At 48.6% G+C, this 15,752-nt stretch overlaps 1 protein-coding gene across 6 annotated transcripts in view; it reads left to right on the forward strand.

The window, feature by feature from the left end:
* The first annotated feature begins 4,028 nt into the window (after nt 1-4,028).
* The window catches only part of ACSBG2 (acyl-CoA synthetase bubblegum family member 2), a 58,624-nt gene continuing 46,900 nt past the window's right edge, over nt 4,029-15,752 (forward strand). For 2 of the 6 annotated variants that reach the window (XM_030807805.1, XM_030807809.1), the window contains exons 1-2: nt 4,063-4,305; nt 10,260-10,357. In XM_030807805.1, coding sequence (XP_030663665.1) covers nt 10,291-10,357 — 67 coding nt within the window. In that variant the 5' untranslated portion in view covers nt 4,063-4,305; nt 10,260-10,290. Of the gene's footprint in view, nt 4,315-10,259; nt 10,358-15,752 lie in introns of all 6 variants that reach the window. The other 4 variants (XM_030807811.1, XM_030807810.1, XM_030807807.1 and 1 more) reach the window with 4 other exon arrangements.

The following is a 15,752-nucleotide window of genomic DNA, read 5'->3' on the forward strand; positions in this document are numbered from 1 at the left end:
GATTGGGGGAGAGAGAGAGAGAGAGAGAGAGAGAGAGAGAGAGGCATGAAAAGTCCAGCTGCCCCCAGCTCTGTAGCTGGGATGGTCTCTGAGTTGTCCTGAGATTTGAGGAGAGGGGCCTGAGATTTTATGCCTCCATACAGATGTTGGTGGCCCGGGGAAGGGAACAAGACCCTGGATGAGGAGGTGCCATTCGTCAGATGCTGACCTGAAGGGGTGGACAGCAGAGGTCTGCTTCCAGCAACATTCCCACAGGCTGGGGCACACATCTTTCATCGCTGAAAAGATCTGGGTAGCACAGCAGCGTCTTCCTCATCCTTGCTGAAACTTGTCTGGGACAGCTACGGACAGATTTTCTCTAAGCAGATTTACTTTTCCATGGTGAGAGGGTGTGTGTGTGTATGTGATTATGTGTCTCTATGAAGGTGTGAGTGCACATGTGTGTGTGTCATACTGTATGTAACTGAGTATGTACATGTGCATGCGTGTAATTATGTGCACGTGTGTGATTGTGCATCTATATGAAGGTGTATGTGAGTGTATACGTGTGTGTGTCATACTGTATGTAACTGAGTGTGTATGTGTGCATGTGTGAATTAAGTGTACGTGTGATTGTGCATCTATATGAAGGTGTGAGTGCATATGTGTGTGTGTCATACTGTGTGTGTATGTAACTATGAGTATGTGTGTGTGAATGTGTGGTGACTGTATGTGCAACTGTGTGTCAGCATGAGGGTGTGTGTGCATTTCTTTGGGAGTATGTGTATGTGTCTGTGTGTGTCTGTATGAGAGTGTATATGAGTGCACATGTGTGTCATAATGTATGTGTGTATGTAACTGTGTGTATGAGATTCTGTATGAGTCTAAGAAGGTGTGTGCATATGTGTGTGAGTGTATATATGTAATTGGGTTTCTGTATGAGGGTGTGTGAGAATGTGGGGTGTGCAAGTGTGTGTGCAGGTGTGAGGACATACGAGTGTGACTATGTGACTGTATCTGCATGAGGGTGTGTGTGCTTGTGTGTATTTGTCTGCATGAGGGCACACAGGAGTGTGTGTGTGTGTGATTATTATTATGTGTATAATTAGGTGTATATCAGTGCATACGTGTGTGTGTATGTAACTGTGTGTCTGAGGGTGTGTGAGTGTGAGAATGTGTGTGCATATGTGAGTGGGTGTGCATATGTAATTATGTGTCTGTATGAGGCTGTGTAACCATGCGTGTGCATATATGTGTGAGAATGCATATATGTAGTCGTGTCCGTATGAGGGTGTGTGGGAGCACGTGTGTGCATATGTATGTGAGTGTGTGTGTGTATGTAATTGTATGTCTGTATGAGGGTGTGTGAGAGTGTGAGCATGTGTGTAAACATGTATGTGTCTTGGAGGTTGGCTGAGAGCACCCACATATGTATGTGAGTGGAGGAGTGTGGGAGTGTGTGTATGTAATTGTGTGTCTGTACGAGGCTGTGTGACCATGCATGTCCATATATGTGTGAGTATGGGAATGCATATATATAATTGTGTCTGTATGAGGGTGAGAGTGTGAGCAAGTGTGTGCATATGTGTGTGAATGTGTGTGAGTGTGGGAGCGTGTAATTGTGTGTCTATATGAGGGTGTGTGTGACCACGCGTGTCCATGTGTGTGTGTGTGAGTGTATGTAATTGTGCGTATAAGGGCCTGAGCAATGTGACTGTGTGACTGTCACACATTGTGTGTCTGACAGTGTACATGTGTACGAAATGGGATGTCTCTATAATGAGGCACGTGTGTGACTGCATATGTGCATGACTATGTGGATGAGTGTGCATGCATGTAATCATGTGTCTGTATGACAGTACATGTGACTGTGAGTGTGTGCACGTGTGTGTGTGCATGCCTGCCAGTTTGCGTCTGTATGAAGGCATTTGAATTGTGTGAACAGGTGTGATTGTGGGAGCATGTTATGAGTGTGAGTGTGTGTATGTGAGTGTGCTTGTGATTGTGTGCCCATGGGAAGGTCTGAGTGTGAGTACCTGTGCACGTGAGAGTGTCTGAGCGAGCGAGCGAGCGTGTGTGCAACTTGCATAAATCTGTCTGGCACCAGCAAAGTGGCTCAACCGTCATTAGAGACAGAGGTCCCTTCCCTCCTATTGGGGACCTCCTATCAAGAGGTCCCTTGACCTGCTCCCTCCCCTCCAGCTTCACCCCTGTCCAAGGGGGCTGCTCCTGATCCCAGGATTCTACTGGGTGGGGGGATGGGGAAGGGCGTCACCTCCTTTCCTTTATAGGCATGACCAGGCATGGCCCCCACCACTTATGCCCACATCCCACAGGGCAGGATGTAGCCACATGGACACGCCATGCAGTCAGGGGGCCTGGGAAACATTCTCTCTCTTTAGGTGAGGGCTCTGCGGAAGAAGGGCTGAATGAACATTGGTGGACACTGGCTCTCCTAGCACAGCTGCCCAGGTGCTCTGCAGAGTGGATATCTGTGAAACATTCAGAAGGCCCTGGTGGCCATGCACGGTGGCTCACACCTGTAATCCCAGCACCATGGGAGATTGAGGCGGGTGGATCACCTGAGGCCAGGATGTGGAGACCAGCCTGGCCAACATGGTGAAAGCCCATCTCTACTAAAAATACAGAAAATTAGCCGGGCGCGGTGGTGCATGCCTGTAACCTCAGCTACTTGGGAGGCTGAGGCAGGAGAATCACTTGAACCCGGGAGGCAGAGGTTGCTGTGAGCCAAGATCACGCCATTGCACTCCAGCCTGGGCAACAAGAGCCAAACTCCGTCTCTCTCTCTCTCTCACACACACACACAAAAGGCCCTGGAGACAATGGAACACTCCTTGTCCTTTTCTCCTGGCACAGCAGAAGATTCTGTTGCTACATCTTTATTTACTGAGCATCTAGTATGTGCTGCACCTGGCATTGTTTTGTGGTTTTTTTTTTTTTTTTTTTTTTTGAGACAAGGTCTTGCTCTGTAGGCCTGGAGTGCCGTGGCACCATCACAGCTCACTGCAGCCTGGAACTCCTGGGCTCAAACAATCTCCCCACCTCAGCCTCCCTACTAGCTGGAGTTACAGTTGCCCACCACCATGCCCGGCTAATTTTTTAAATTTTTCTGTAGAGACAGGGTCTTGCTACATTGCCCAGGCTGGTTTTGAACTCCTGGCCTCAAGTGATGCTCCAGCCTTGGCCTCCCAAAGTGCTGGGATTCCAGGCACAAGCCACTGTGCCTGGTAGCAGGCATTGTTAGCAGTGACTAAAACAGAGAACGAGAAAGGGGAGGCTGCTGTAAACACATGAAGACAGGTGGCGTAAGAGAAAGTCACAAGCACAGGAATAACATCCAGGCATACTTCAGATCCCAGCTCAAGAAACCACTCCCAGGCCAGGGGCGGTGGCTCACGCCTGTCATCCCAGCAGTTTGGGAGGCCAAGGCGGGCGGATCATGAGGTCAGGAGTTCGAGACCAGCCTGGCCAACATGGCAAAACCCCGTCTGTACTAAAAACACAAAAGATTAGCCGGGTGTGGTGGTGGGCGCCTGTAATCCCAGCTACTCGGGAGGCTGAGGCAGGAGAATCGCTTGAACCTGGGAGGCGGAGGTTGCAGTGAACTGAGATCGTGCCATTGCACTCCCGCCTGGGTGACAGAGCGAGACTCCGTGTCAAAAAAAGAAAGAAAAGAAAGAAAGCACTCCCAGACTCCCGGCGTGGGTGGGATCCTCTGATCAAGCCCTCAACACGCCTTGGGGCTCTCTTCACAATGATAACTTTGCAGTTGTTTGTGTGATTCTAGGCCTCCTCTTATTTTCTTGAACAGGCCTCATCTGGTTTTGTTCATCTTTATGTCTCCAGCATCCAGCACAATCCCTGGCATTAGGGTCATGGCTTCATAAAAACATCACGAACGCATGCAGAAGTGCATGCCTGCATGAATAAATGAATGATGCGTGAAAAGAGCAATCTCCCGGTCCTGGAAGCAGCTTCCCCTAGGGGTGGGGGTGGGGTGCGGAGGCAGGGGCAGCCAGTGATGTCACAAGAGGTGGCTGGGATGGAAGGTTCTGGAAGGTTGAATGGGGTAGAAGGCCTGTTGTAGAGGGAAACCACCCATCCTCCTGCCTCCCACCACCACCACCATCCTGGCTGGACGGAGAGGGTGATAGGGGCTGGGAAGGGGCAGCTCATGTTCAGGTTTCCAGGAGGGGCTACCTGTTTACTGTCTTTGCAGGAAGAAGAAAACACCTGAGTGATCAGATGTCCCAGCTCCAGGTGCCTTGCCAGATGGCCAGAACCACACCTCTCGAAGAGTGACAGGTGCCAGTGGTATGGGAGAAGGGCATGCATTTTCTTTTCTTTCTTTTTTTTTTTTTTTTTGAGACAGGGTCTCACTCTTTCGCCCAGGCTATAGTGCGGTGGCACGATCTCAGCTCACTGCAACCTCTGCCTCCCGGGCTAAAGCGATCCTCCTACCTCAACCTCCCAAGTAGCTGAGATTACAGGCACCTGCCACCATGTCCAGCTAATTTTTTTTTTTTTTTTTTTTTTTTTTGAGACAGAGTCTGTTGCTCTGTCGCTCAGGCTGGAGTGCAGTGGCACAATCTCGGCTCACTGCAAGCTTTGCCTCCTGGGTTCACACCATTCTCCTGCCTCAGCCTCCCGAGTAGCTGGGACTACAGGTGCCTGCCACCATGCCCGGCTAATTTATTGTATTTTTTAGTAGAGACGGGGTTTCACCATGTTAGCCAGGATGGTCTCATCTCCTGACCTCGTGATCCACCTGCCTTGGCCTCCCAAAGTGCTGGGATTACAGGCGTGAGCCACCACGCTCGGCCTAAATTTGTATTTTTAGTAGAGATGGGGTTTCGCCATACCAGCCAGGCTGGTCTTGAACTTCTGACCTCAGGTGATCCGCCCGCCTCAGCCTCTCAAAGTGCTGGGATTACAGGCACACGCCACCACACCCAGCTAATTTTTGTATTTTTAGTAGAGATGGGGTTTCACCATGCCAGCCAGGCTGGTGTCGAACTCCTGGCCTCAAACGATCCACCCGACTCAACCTCCCAAAGTGCTGGGATTACAGGTGTGAGTCACCACATCTGAACCCCACATGGCCTTTTAAAATTGTGAAACATATAATGCATATAAAATAACACAAAGCATACCTGTACAATTTAATGAATAACAATAAATATCTGTGTGCCCTTTTCACTTTGTGAAATCGAATATTACTAGTAACTTACAAGTCCTTTGTAGAGAACTCCTAAGCTCAAGTGATCCACCTGCCTCGGCCTCCCAAAGTGCTGGGATCACAGGTGTGAGCCCCCGCACCCGGCCGATGGTGGGATTTTTAACATGTAGTTCCCTGATGACCAAAGCTACTGGGCATCTTGTCCAGGATTTATAGCCCCTTCCAGGCTCCTTTTTTGTGAACTGGCTGTTTACATTTTTCATCATAAAACACTGGGTTGTTTACGTTTGTCTTTTAAATCCAGAGTTCTTTTCATACTCTGGATACTAATTTTATTTGCCCATTTTGCATTGCCATAAAGTAATACCTGAAGATGGGTAATTTATAAAGAAAAGAGGGGCCTGGTGCGGTGGCTCACACCTGCAAATCCCAGCACTTCTGGGAGGCCGAGGTGGGGGGATTGCTTGAGGCCAGGAGTTCAAGACCAGCCTGGGCAATATAGCAAGGCCCCAGCTCCACAAAAATAAAAATAAATTAGCCAGGCATGGTGGCATGCACCTGTAGTCCCAGCTATCCGAGGGGAAGAGAGTTCCAGGCAGAGGGCACGGCCTGTACAAAGGCCCCAGGGAAGGACTGCACCTGGTGAGTTGGAAGAATAGTGAGGAGGCCCACGTGGCTGGAGCAGAGTGAGGAGGGGGAAGGAGAAAGGAGGAGAGCGCAGGGAGGTGCAGGGCCTTGTGGACCGTGGGGAAGACTTGTGCTTTTACCCAGAGGGAGGTGGGAGCCATGGAGGGCTGCAGGCAGAGGAGAGACAGGGTTGGGCCAGCATTTCATTTTTTATTTTATTTTATTTATTATTTGTTTGTTTGTTTATTTATTTATTTTTGAGATGGAGTTTCACTCTCATCTCCCAGGCTGGGGTGCAGTGGCTCGATCTCTACTCACTACAACTTCTGCCTCTTGGGTTCAAGCAATTCTCCCACCTCAACCTCCTGAGTAGCTGGGATTACAGGCGCCCGCCACCATGCCCGGCTAATTTTTGTGTTTTTAGTAGAGACGGGGTTTCATCATGTGAACCACGGCCAGGCTGGTCTCAAACTCCTGACCTCAGGTGATCCACCCGCCTCGGCCTCCCTAAGCACTGGGATTACAGGCATGAGCCACCGTACTTGGCATTCATTTGTATTTTTAAACACTTTTATCGTGGAAAGTTCCAAACACACACAAAAGTAGAGCTGATGGTACCATGAGTCCCCATCCACCTATCACTCGGCTCCAACTTAAAGTCAGCCTTGGTCATTTCCGTGTCGCCCCACTCCTTGTGGGTAGTTTTAAAGCAAGCACCAGACAGTGTGTTATTTCATGCATGAGTCCTTTGGCAACAAGGATTCCTTTCTCTAACTTCACCCCAAAGCAATTATCATACTTTAAGGAAGTAAACATCCCCTCTTCATTTCTTCATGTCGTCTGAGACACAGTCAGTGGTTGAGTTCTTGGCGGCCTCGTGCACATCTTGTTTGAATTGGGATCTAGCAGAACCCACAATGCGCCTGGGTGATAGGCCTCTCACGTGACCAGGACCTCTGTGGCTCCTGGGAGGCAGGTTAGGTCCAGGCAGGCGGAGACAGTGGATCCTATTTTGAAGGCTGAGCTGATGGAATTAGCTAATGAGTCAATGTACTAGGGAGAGACAGAGAGAGAGAGAGAGGAAGGGGGAAGGGGGAGGGGGGAGGGGGGAGGGAGGGAGGAAAAGAGGAAGGAGGAAAAGGAAGGAAGGAAGGGGAGGGAGGGAGGAAGGAAGGAAGGGGAGGGAGGGAGGAAGGAAGGAAGGAAGGGGAGGGAGGGAGGAAGGAAGGAAGGAAGGGGAGGGAGGGAGGAAAGAAGGGGAGGGAGGGAGGAAGGAAGGAAGGAAGGGGAGGGAGGGAGGAAGGAAGGAAGGGGAGGGAGGGAGGAAGGAAGGGGAGGGAGGGAGGAAGGAAGGGGAGGGAGGGAGGAAGGAAGGAAGGAGAGGGAGGGAAGGAGGGAGGGAGGAGAGAGGGAGGAAGGAAGGAAAGAAGGGAAGGGAAGAAGGAAGAAAGAAAAGGCAGGGAGGGAGGAAGGAAGGAAGGGGAGGGAGGGAGGGAGGGAGGAAGGGAGGAAGGAAGGAAGGAAAGAAGGGAGGGAGGGAAGGAGGGAGGGAGGAGAGAGGGAGGAAGGAAGGAAAGAAGGGAAGGGAAGAAGGAAGAAAGAAAAGGCAGGGAGGGAGGGAGGAAGGAAGGTAGTGGAAGAAAGAAGGGAGGAAAGAAGGAAGGGAGGGAGGGAGGAAGGGTAGGAGAACGGGAAAAAGGAGGAAGGAAGGGGAGGGAGGAAGGAAGTAGAAAGGAGGGAAGAAAGGGAAGAAGCAAAGGGAGGAAGGAGAGAGGGAAGGAAGCAAGTCAAAGGTGAATTAAGGATGACTTCGAGGTTCTGGGCCAGATCCAGCTGCTCCGGGGGGGGCCTTGGGCTTCCTCCTCATTTCTTCTTGGGCCGCACACTCCGTGCATATTTTTCACGCATATTTGTAGCTTGGTCTGGATCTGCTGTTTTGGGCTGCTCGCTTTGTCCTGCTGATTGGTCTACTTTGCGTGTGTAAACACCACAGGCTCATTCAAGTTCACTTTATTTATTTTTTAATTTTAATTTAATTTTTTTTTTGAGATAGAGTTTCGCTCTGTCACCCAGGCTGGAGTCCAGTGGTGCAATCTTGGCTCACTGCAACCTTCACCTCCCAGGTTCTAGGGATTCTCCTGACTCGACCTCCCAAGTAGTTGGAACTACAGGTGTCTGCCACCATGCTTGGCTAACTGTTTTTGTATTTTTAGTAGAGACGGGGTTTCACCATGTTGGCCAGGCTGGTCTTGAACTCCTGACCTTAGGTGATCTGCCCGCCTCGGCTTTCCAAAGTGCTGGGATTACAGGCATGAGCCACCGCGCCTGGCCTCAAGTTCAACTTAGAACATGGTCTTTTAGCTACCTGTTTTCACTGAAATACAAAATCAGTTTTTGCTGGTGTAAGAACCATGTGCATGTTATAGGGCTTCATTCACCAGAGCGTTTACTCAAGTTTTCACCTGCTGTGTTCCTGCACTTACTGATAGAAACATTTAGAGTTCATAAAACATTACTGCAAATCTAGAATTCAGAACAGCTGCTTGATTCTTGCATCGAGTACACTCTTTATCATGAACAAAATCATAAAATTTTCCTCCCTGAAAGCCACTGGAAAAATCAGTTTCAATAAATGTCGACCAACAATTTGGCCTCCACTTCCCCCAGGGGACAAAGTTGACAATATCTGGAGACGTTTTTGATTGGAATAAATTTATATTTAGAATTTGTGATTTTAGGCCAGGCATGGTGGCTCACATCTGTAATCCCAGCACTTTGGGAGGCCAAGGCAGGCAGGTCACCTGAGGTCGGGAGTTTGAGACCAGCCTGACCAACATGGGGAAACTCTGTCTCTACTAAAAATACAAAATTAGCTAGGCATAGGCCAGGTGCAGTGGCTCACGCCTGTAATCTCAGCACTTTGGGAGGCCGAGGTGGGCAGATCACGAGGTCAGGAGATCGAGACCATCCTGGCTAACACGGTGAAACCCAGTCTCTACTAAAAATACAAAAAAATTAGCTGGGCATGGTGGTGGGCGCCTGTGGTCCCAGCTACTGAGGAGGCTGAGGCAGGAGAATGGCATGAACTCAGAAGGTGGAGCTTGCAGTGAGCTGAGATCGAGCCACTGCACTCCAGCCTGGGCGACAGAGCAAGACTCTGTCTCGAAAAAAAAAAAAAAGAATTAACACACTGAGAATTAAACAACCTTAAGGAGTGGTGGTACAAACACCACTCGAAAGCCCTCAAACGGTAGAGTCCAACTAATGACTACGCAAAAACCCAGGGTAGCCCCAGAATCCTGTCCGCTACTAATGGGTTAAAGAGCATGTGATCTCAGCCAGGAGCAATGGCTTACGCCTATAATGCCAGCACTTTGAGAGGCTGAGGCGGGCGGATCACTTGAGGTTGGGAGTTCGAAACCAGCCTGGCCAATGTGGTGAACCCTTGTTTCTACTAAAAAAATTTTTTTTTAAATTAGCTGGGTATGGTGGCCTGTAATCCCTGCTACTCCAGAGGCTAAGGCACAAGAATTGCTTGAACCTGGGAGGTGGAGGCTGCAGTGAGCCGAGATTGTGCCACTGCACTCCAGCCTAGGCGACAAAACAAAACCAAATCCCATGTGATCTTCACTCTGATTATTGATAAGTGTTTTCGAAAGAGATGGCATTGATTTTTACCACAATGAATGAGAGTGCCTGTTTTTCCACATTTTCATAATAGACCATATCATCAGCTTTCTTGATCTTACTTAACCTGAGAGGTGAAAACTGCATCATATTTTCTATTGTATTTCTCATAGGACTGAATTTGAGCATGTTTTCTTCTTTTTAAAAGTCATTTTTTAGTTTCAGGTAATTATCTATTCACGTCCTTTGCCCACTTTCCCATTGGGTTTTGGTCTTTTTCTGATTAATTCCTCAGGGTTCTTTACATATGAAGGAAATCAAGCTTTTATATTTTGGATGTATTGTCCATATCTTTCCCCAATTTGTTGTTAATCTCTTGATTTTTGTTTATGGTATTCTTTGCCATGTGGAAAATTTGAAAATTTTATGTAGCAAGATTTATCCTGTTTCTCCTTTAGGCCCTTTGAGTTTTCATGTTAATACTACCTTTAAGAGAAGAAAAATGCGTGGTCCCATGAGAGTTTCTTTCCCTTGGGAGGCTTCAAAATATTTTCTCACCCGCAGAATTGTATATAGACCCAGACTTTATATTCTAACAATTTAAGAGACTCTTCTGTAAACTCACAGATTGAATACCCTCTGGGTTTTACAAATGCTCTATCATCTAGCATGCCAGCCACTCTCCTCTCCTCCCAGGCCCAGGACAGGCATGACCAATGGATCCTAGGATTCTAGGCAGACATGACCAGTGGATGGAGGAGTTGGCCTCATACCTACAGCCCCTTTGCCAATCCTGTTAAACTCCCTGCTTTTTTTTGCCTTGCAGTGCTGTGAAGCATGGTTTCTGCACACCTAGAATGACTGGAACCCCAAAGACTCAAGAAGGAGCTAAAGATCTTGAAGTAGACATGAATAAAACAGAAGGTATATTGCACTAAAGAGCGCGTGGGAGAGAGAGTGGCACATTGATTCCACAAAGGCTCTTTGCAGAGGAGTCTGGATCTAGAAAGATGTAGCCATTCGTTGCCTGACCCTGCTGACCCCGACCCCCCACCCTTTTTTTTTGAGACAGGGTCTTGCTCTTTCACCCAGGCTGGAGTGCAGTGGTGCAATCATAGCTCACTGCAGCCTTGACCTTCTAGGCTCAAGTGATCCTCATGCCTCAGCCCTCCAAGTAGCTGGGATTACAGGTGCACACCACCGTGCCCAGCTTTGTAATTTTTTGTAGAGACAGGGTTTCGCTATGCTCCCCAGGCTGGTCTTGAACTCCTGGGCTCTAGCAATCCTCCCACCTTGGCCTCCCAAAGTGCTGGAATTACAGGTGTGGGCCACCGTGCCCAGCCTGGGGCCTATTTTCTACTCTCGATAGGGTGTTGAGGTAGCAGGGCAAGTTGTTCACTTAATTCAGAGCTCTGCACCACTGGTAATGTGACACTGGGCAAGTCACTTGTTCTTTGGAGGCCTCATTTGCATATCTGAATGATGGGGGCATTGATAACAGCAGCTCCCTGTCAGGATGGTGAGCCCAAGTGGATAAAGTACCCAGGAATCATCCATGCAGATATGGTGCGGATATGATCATAGTGACTTATTAACATTAGGCTGTAATAATTTTACTGTCAGAGCTAAAGTCAAGGGACATGGTGACATCATAGACAGCTCTGATACCAGTGGGCTGGGGGAGGTCCCCAAACGCCGGTGGGACCTCGAACCCAGCCATTGTCCAGGCTCTTGACACCATTGAGAGTGAATTCAAGAAACAAGCCTGAAAATAGTGATAGTGGGCCGGGCGCGGTGGCTCACGCCCATAATCTCAGCACTTTGGGAGGCCGAGGTGGGCGGATCACGAGGTCAGGAGATCGAGACCATCCTGGCTAACATGGTGAAACCCTGTCTCTACTAAAAAATACAAAAGATTAGCTGGGTGTGGTGGCGGGCGCCTGTAGTCCCAGCTACTCAGGAGGCTGAGTCAGGAGAGTGGCGTGAACCCGGGAGGTGGAGCTTTCAGTGAGCCGAGATCATGCCACTGCACTCCAGCTTGGGTGACAGAGCGAGACTCTGTCTCAAACAAAAAAAAAATAGTGAAAGTACTGAGGTTTATGGCAAATAAAAGTACTTGCATTGCAAAGTACACATTCAAGGAGAGGGAGTGCAGGCATACTTGAAAGATAGCGTCACACACAAAGGAGTTCAGGGATGCTACTTTTATGGGTCCAAGGGGTGGAATATTCATCTAAATCCCTAGAAAATTGGCTGGGCACAGTTCACATCTGTAATTTCAGCACTTTGGGAAGCTGAGGCGGGCAGATTGCTTGAGGCCAGGAATTCGAGACCAGCCTGGCCAACATGACAAAACCGTGTCTCTCTTAAAACTACAAAAATTAGCCAGGTGTGGTGGCACATGCCTGGAATATAGTGAGTCTCAACTTACTGCAACCTCTGCCTCCCAGGCTCAAGCGATTCTCATGCCTCGGCCACCCAAGCAGCTGCCATTACAGGCAATGCACCACCATGCCTGGCTAATTTTTTTTTTAACAAAGTGCCCCAAAGTGGGTGTCTGAAACAACAGAAATGTATTGTCTCACAATTCTGGAGGCCAGATTTCTGAGATGAAGGTGTGTGTAGTGAGGTTGCAGTGAGCCAAGATCGCACCACTGCATTCCAGCCTGGGCAACAGAGTGAGACTCAAAAAAAAAAAAAAAAAAGATACCAGTCATTGGATTTAGGGATCACCCTAAATCCAAGATGATGCCATGATGTCATCTCAAGATCCTTCACTAAATCCACCTGCAAAAACCCTGTTTCCAAATAAGGTCACAGTCTGAAATTCTGGGTGGACATGAATTTTGGAGGTTCACCATTAAAATATCCCACCAGTGTCCAGGTGACACCTCCACGGTTTTGTCCAGTTTAAAGCATCTCCACTCCCCCCTGCTTCAGGCTGGGGTCAGGAAGGCATGATAAGGTGCTCTTTGATTTCCTAGATGCTCTTCTCATCACCCCCACCTCCCCAGGTGGTTTCTTTGTGAGCTGGCACTGACTCCCAGAGCTGATTAGCTCGGGAAAGTGGGGTTGAAGGGGGCCTGTATGAACTAGGCTTCCCTTGTTGTAAGCTGTTATGAGATTAATTGTGCATCTCCAATTCCTTTGCGGAAGTCCTAACCCCCAGGTGCTCAGAATGTAACCTTGTTTGGAAATAGGATAATTGAAGTAATTAGTTTTTTTTTGTTGTTGTTGTTTGGTTTTGTTGTTGTTGGTTTTTTTTTGTTAGTTTGTTTTGTTTTTGAGATGGAGCCTCGCTCTGTTGCCCAGGCTGGAGTGCAGTGGTGCGATCTCGGCTCACTGCAACCTCTACCTCCTGGGTTCAAGTGATTCTCCCACCTCAGCCTCCAGAGTAGCTGGGACAACAGGTGCGTGCCACCACGCCCGGCTAATTTTTGTATTTTTAGTAGATACAGGGTTTCACCATGTTAGCCAGGATGGTCTCGAACTTATGATCTGAAGTGATCCACCCACCTCGGCCTCCCAAAGTGCTGGAATTACAGGCACGAGTCACTGCACCCAGCCTACTGAAGTAATTAGTTAAAAGGAGGTCATGAGGTTGGGTCCAAATCCAATGTGACCAGTGTCTTTATAAAAGGAGGAAATTTGGACATAGAGACAAACCTGCACACAGGGAGAATGTCGTGTGAGGATCGAAGCAGAGTTTGCAGTGATGCACCAACAAGCCAAGGAATGTCAAGGATTGCCGGCAACCACAGCTAGGAGAAAGTCATCAGTCAGATTCTCTCCCACAGAAGGAACCAATGCTGACTGCACCTTGATCTCAGACTTGTGGCCTCCAGAATTGTGAGACAATACATTTCTGTTGTTTCAGACACCCGGTCTGGGGCACTTTGTTATTGCAGTCCTAGCTAATTAATACATCAGTCATACCAGTGTCTGGTTTTTGTTTTTTTTTTTTTTTTTTTTTTTTTTTTTTCTGTTTTTTCTTTGAGACAGTTTCACTCTGTCACCCAGGCTGGAGTGCAGTGGCACAATCTTGGCTCACTGCAACCTCTGCCTCCCGGATTCAAGTGATTCTCCTGCCTCAGCCTCCCGAGTAGCTGGAATTACAGGTGCCCGCCACCACGCCCGACTAAATTTTGTATTTTTAATAGAGACGAGGTTTCACTATGTTGGCCAGGCTGGTCTCAAACTCCTGACCTCAAGTGATCTGCCGGCCTCAGCCTCCCAAAAGTGTTGGGATTACAGGCATGAACCAGTCTGGTGTCTGTTGATGACTATCTGAACATACATCTCCAGTCCTTGGGTCCTACTGCTGGCCCCAAGCCAAGAGCCTTTAGAAGCCCATCTACGAGGCCCATGTCTAGTCAAGGGGAAAAAGTAGCATCCCGGCCAGGCGCAGTGGCTCACGCCTGTAATCCCAGCACTTTGGGAGGCCGAGGCAGGCGGATCACGAGGTCAGGAGATCGAGACCATCTTAGCCAACATGGTGAAACCCGTCTCTACTAAAAATACAAAAATTAGCTTGGCGTGGTGGTGCCTGCCTGTAATCCCAGCTACTTGTGAGGCTGAGGCAGGGGAATCGCATGATCCCAGGAGGCGGAGGCTGCAGTGAACTGAGATCGTGCCACTGCACTCCAGCCTGGCGATAGAGCAAGACTCCATCTCAAAAAAAAAAAAAAAAAAAAAAAAAAAAGTAGCATCCCGTCATAGGTGGACGTGCAATTTCCTTCCAACACAGCTGCCTACTCTACCATTGCCATCTACCACCTCCCCAGTAGACCAGGTTCAGTTGAACAAACTCAAGGTTACACACCCAATTCTCCAAGAGTGTCTGTTGAATTTTCTCTCACTTGCCCGTTACTGGGTGGTGGTGAGAAACACACAACAAACCAACAACTGTCTCCAGAGGAAACCCTGTTCTCTTCTTTCTCAGTGTCAACCCTTACTCATCCCCCAAAGAGGTGATAGATACAGGACCCCAAAACTGGTTTTGAGTTGGTCCCTTTGCTAGTTCCATTTGGCTGATCTGGGTGATGTCGCTGTGACAGGCAACCCCCTCAACAACCCCCTCAACAACCTCAATGGCTTAACACAACACAAGTGTGTTTTTTACTCATGTTGTGTGTCTGGCATTGGGGGAGAGGGGGCTACTTCTTCACATTTGCTCCACCATTTTTGTGACAGGACAATGGACAATGGGGAATTATGCCCTGGGTCTTAAATCTTCTCCCCATGAACGATACACATAACTCACTTCTTATGTTTCATTGGCCAAAGCATACATAGTCCACTGCATGTATATTTTACCTTTAAAAAATATCTGTAAATAATATTAAATATGTGACTCTTGTTAATGATTTACATGCAAGGGTGTTTAAGGGTAAAATGGGTGAATAGCTTTGGCTCACTTGGAAATGCATCAAAAAATCAGATGGGGCCAGGTGCAGTGGCTCATGCTTGTAATCCCAGCACTTTGGGAGGCCAAGGCAGGGGGATCACTTGAGGTCAGGAGTTCGAGACCAGCCTGAGCTACGTGGTGAAACCCCATCTCTACTGAAAATACAAAAATTAGCCAGATGTGGTGGCGGGTGCCTGTAATCCCAGCTACTCGGGAGGTTGAGGCAGAAGAATCGCTTGAACCTGGGAGGGGTAGGTTGGGGTGAGCCAAGATCACACCACTGCACTCCAGCCCGGGCAAGAGTGAGACTCCGTCTCAAAAAATAATAATAGGCCAGGCTCAGTGGCTCACGCCTGTAATCCCAGCACTTTGGGAGGCCAAGGCGGGTGGATCACCTGAAGTCGGGAGTTCGAGACCAGCCTGACCAACATGGAGAAACTCCGTCTCTACTAAAAATATAAAATTAGCCAGGCGTGGTGGTGCATGCCTGTAATCCCAGCTACTCGGGAGGCTGAGACAGGAGAATTGCTTGAACCTAGGAGGCGGGGCTTGCAGTGAGCCGAGATTGTGCCATTGTACTCCAGCCTGGGCAAGAAGAGCAAAGCTCCATCTCAAAAACAAAAACAAAAAACAAAATAATAATAAAAAAAATAAGATGGGGCCAGGTGTGGTGGCTCATGCCTGTAATCCCAGCATTTTGAGAAACTGAGGGAGGAGGATTGTTTGAGCCCAGGAGTTTGAGATCAGCCTCGGAAACACAGTAGAACCCCATCTCTACAAAATATTAAAAAATAAATTAGCTAGGCATGGTGGTGTTCGCCTGTAGTTCCAGTTATTTGGGAGGCTGAGGTGGGAGGATGGCTTGAGCCTAGGAGGTCGAGGTTGCAGTGAGCTCTGATTGTGCCAGTGCAC

The sequence above is a fragment of the Nomascus leucogenys genome, unplaced genomic scaffold (genome assembly GCF_006542625.1).
Source record: "Nomascus leucogenys isolate Asia unplaced genomic scaffold, Asia_NLE_v1 Super-Scaffold_241, whole genome shotgun sequence".
NCBI lineage: Eukaryota > Metazoa > Chordata > Mammalia > Primates > Hylobatidae > Nomascus > Nomascus leucogenys.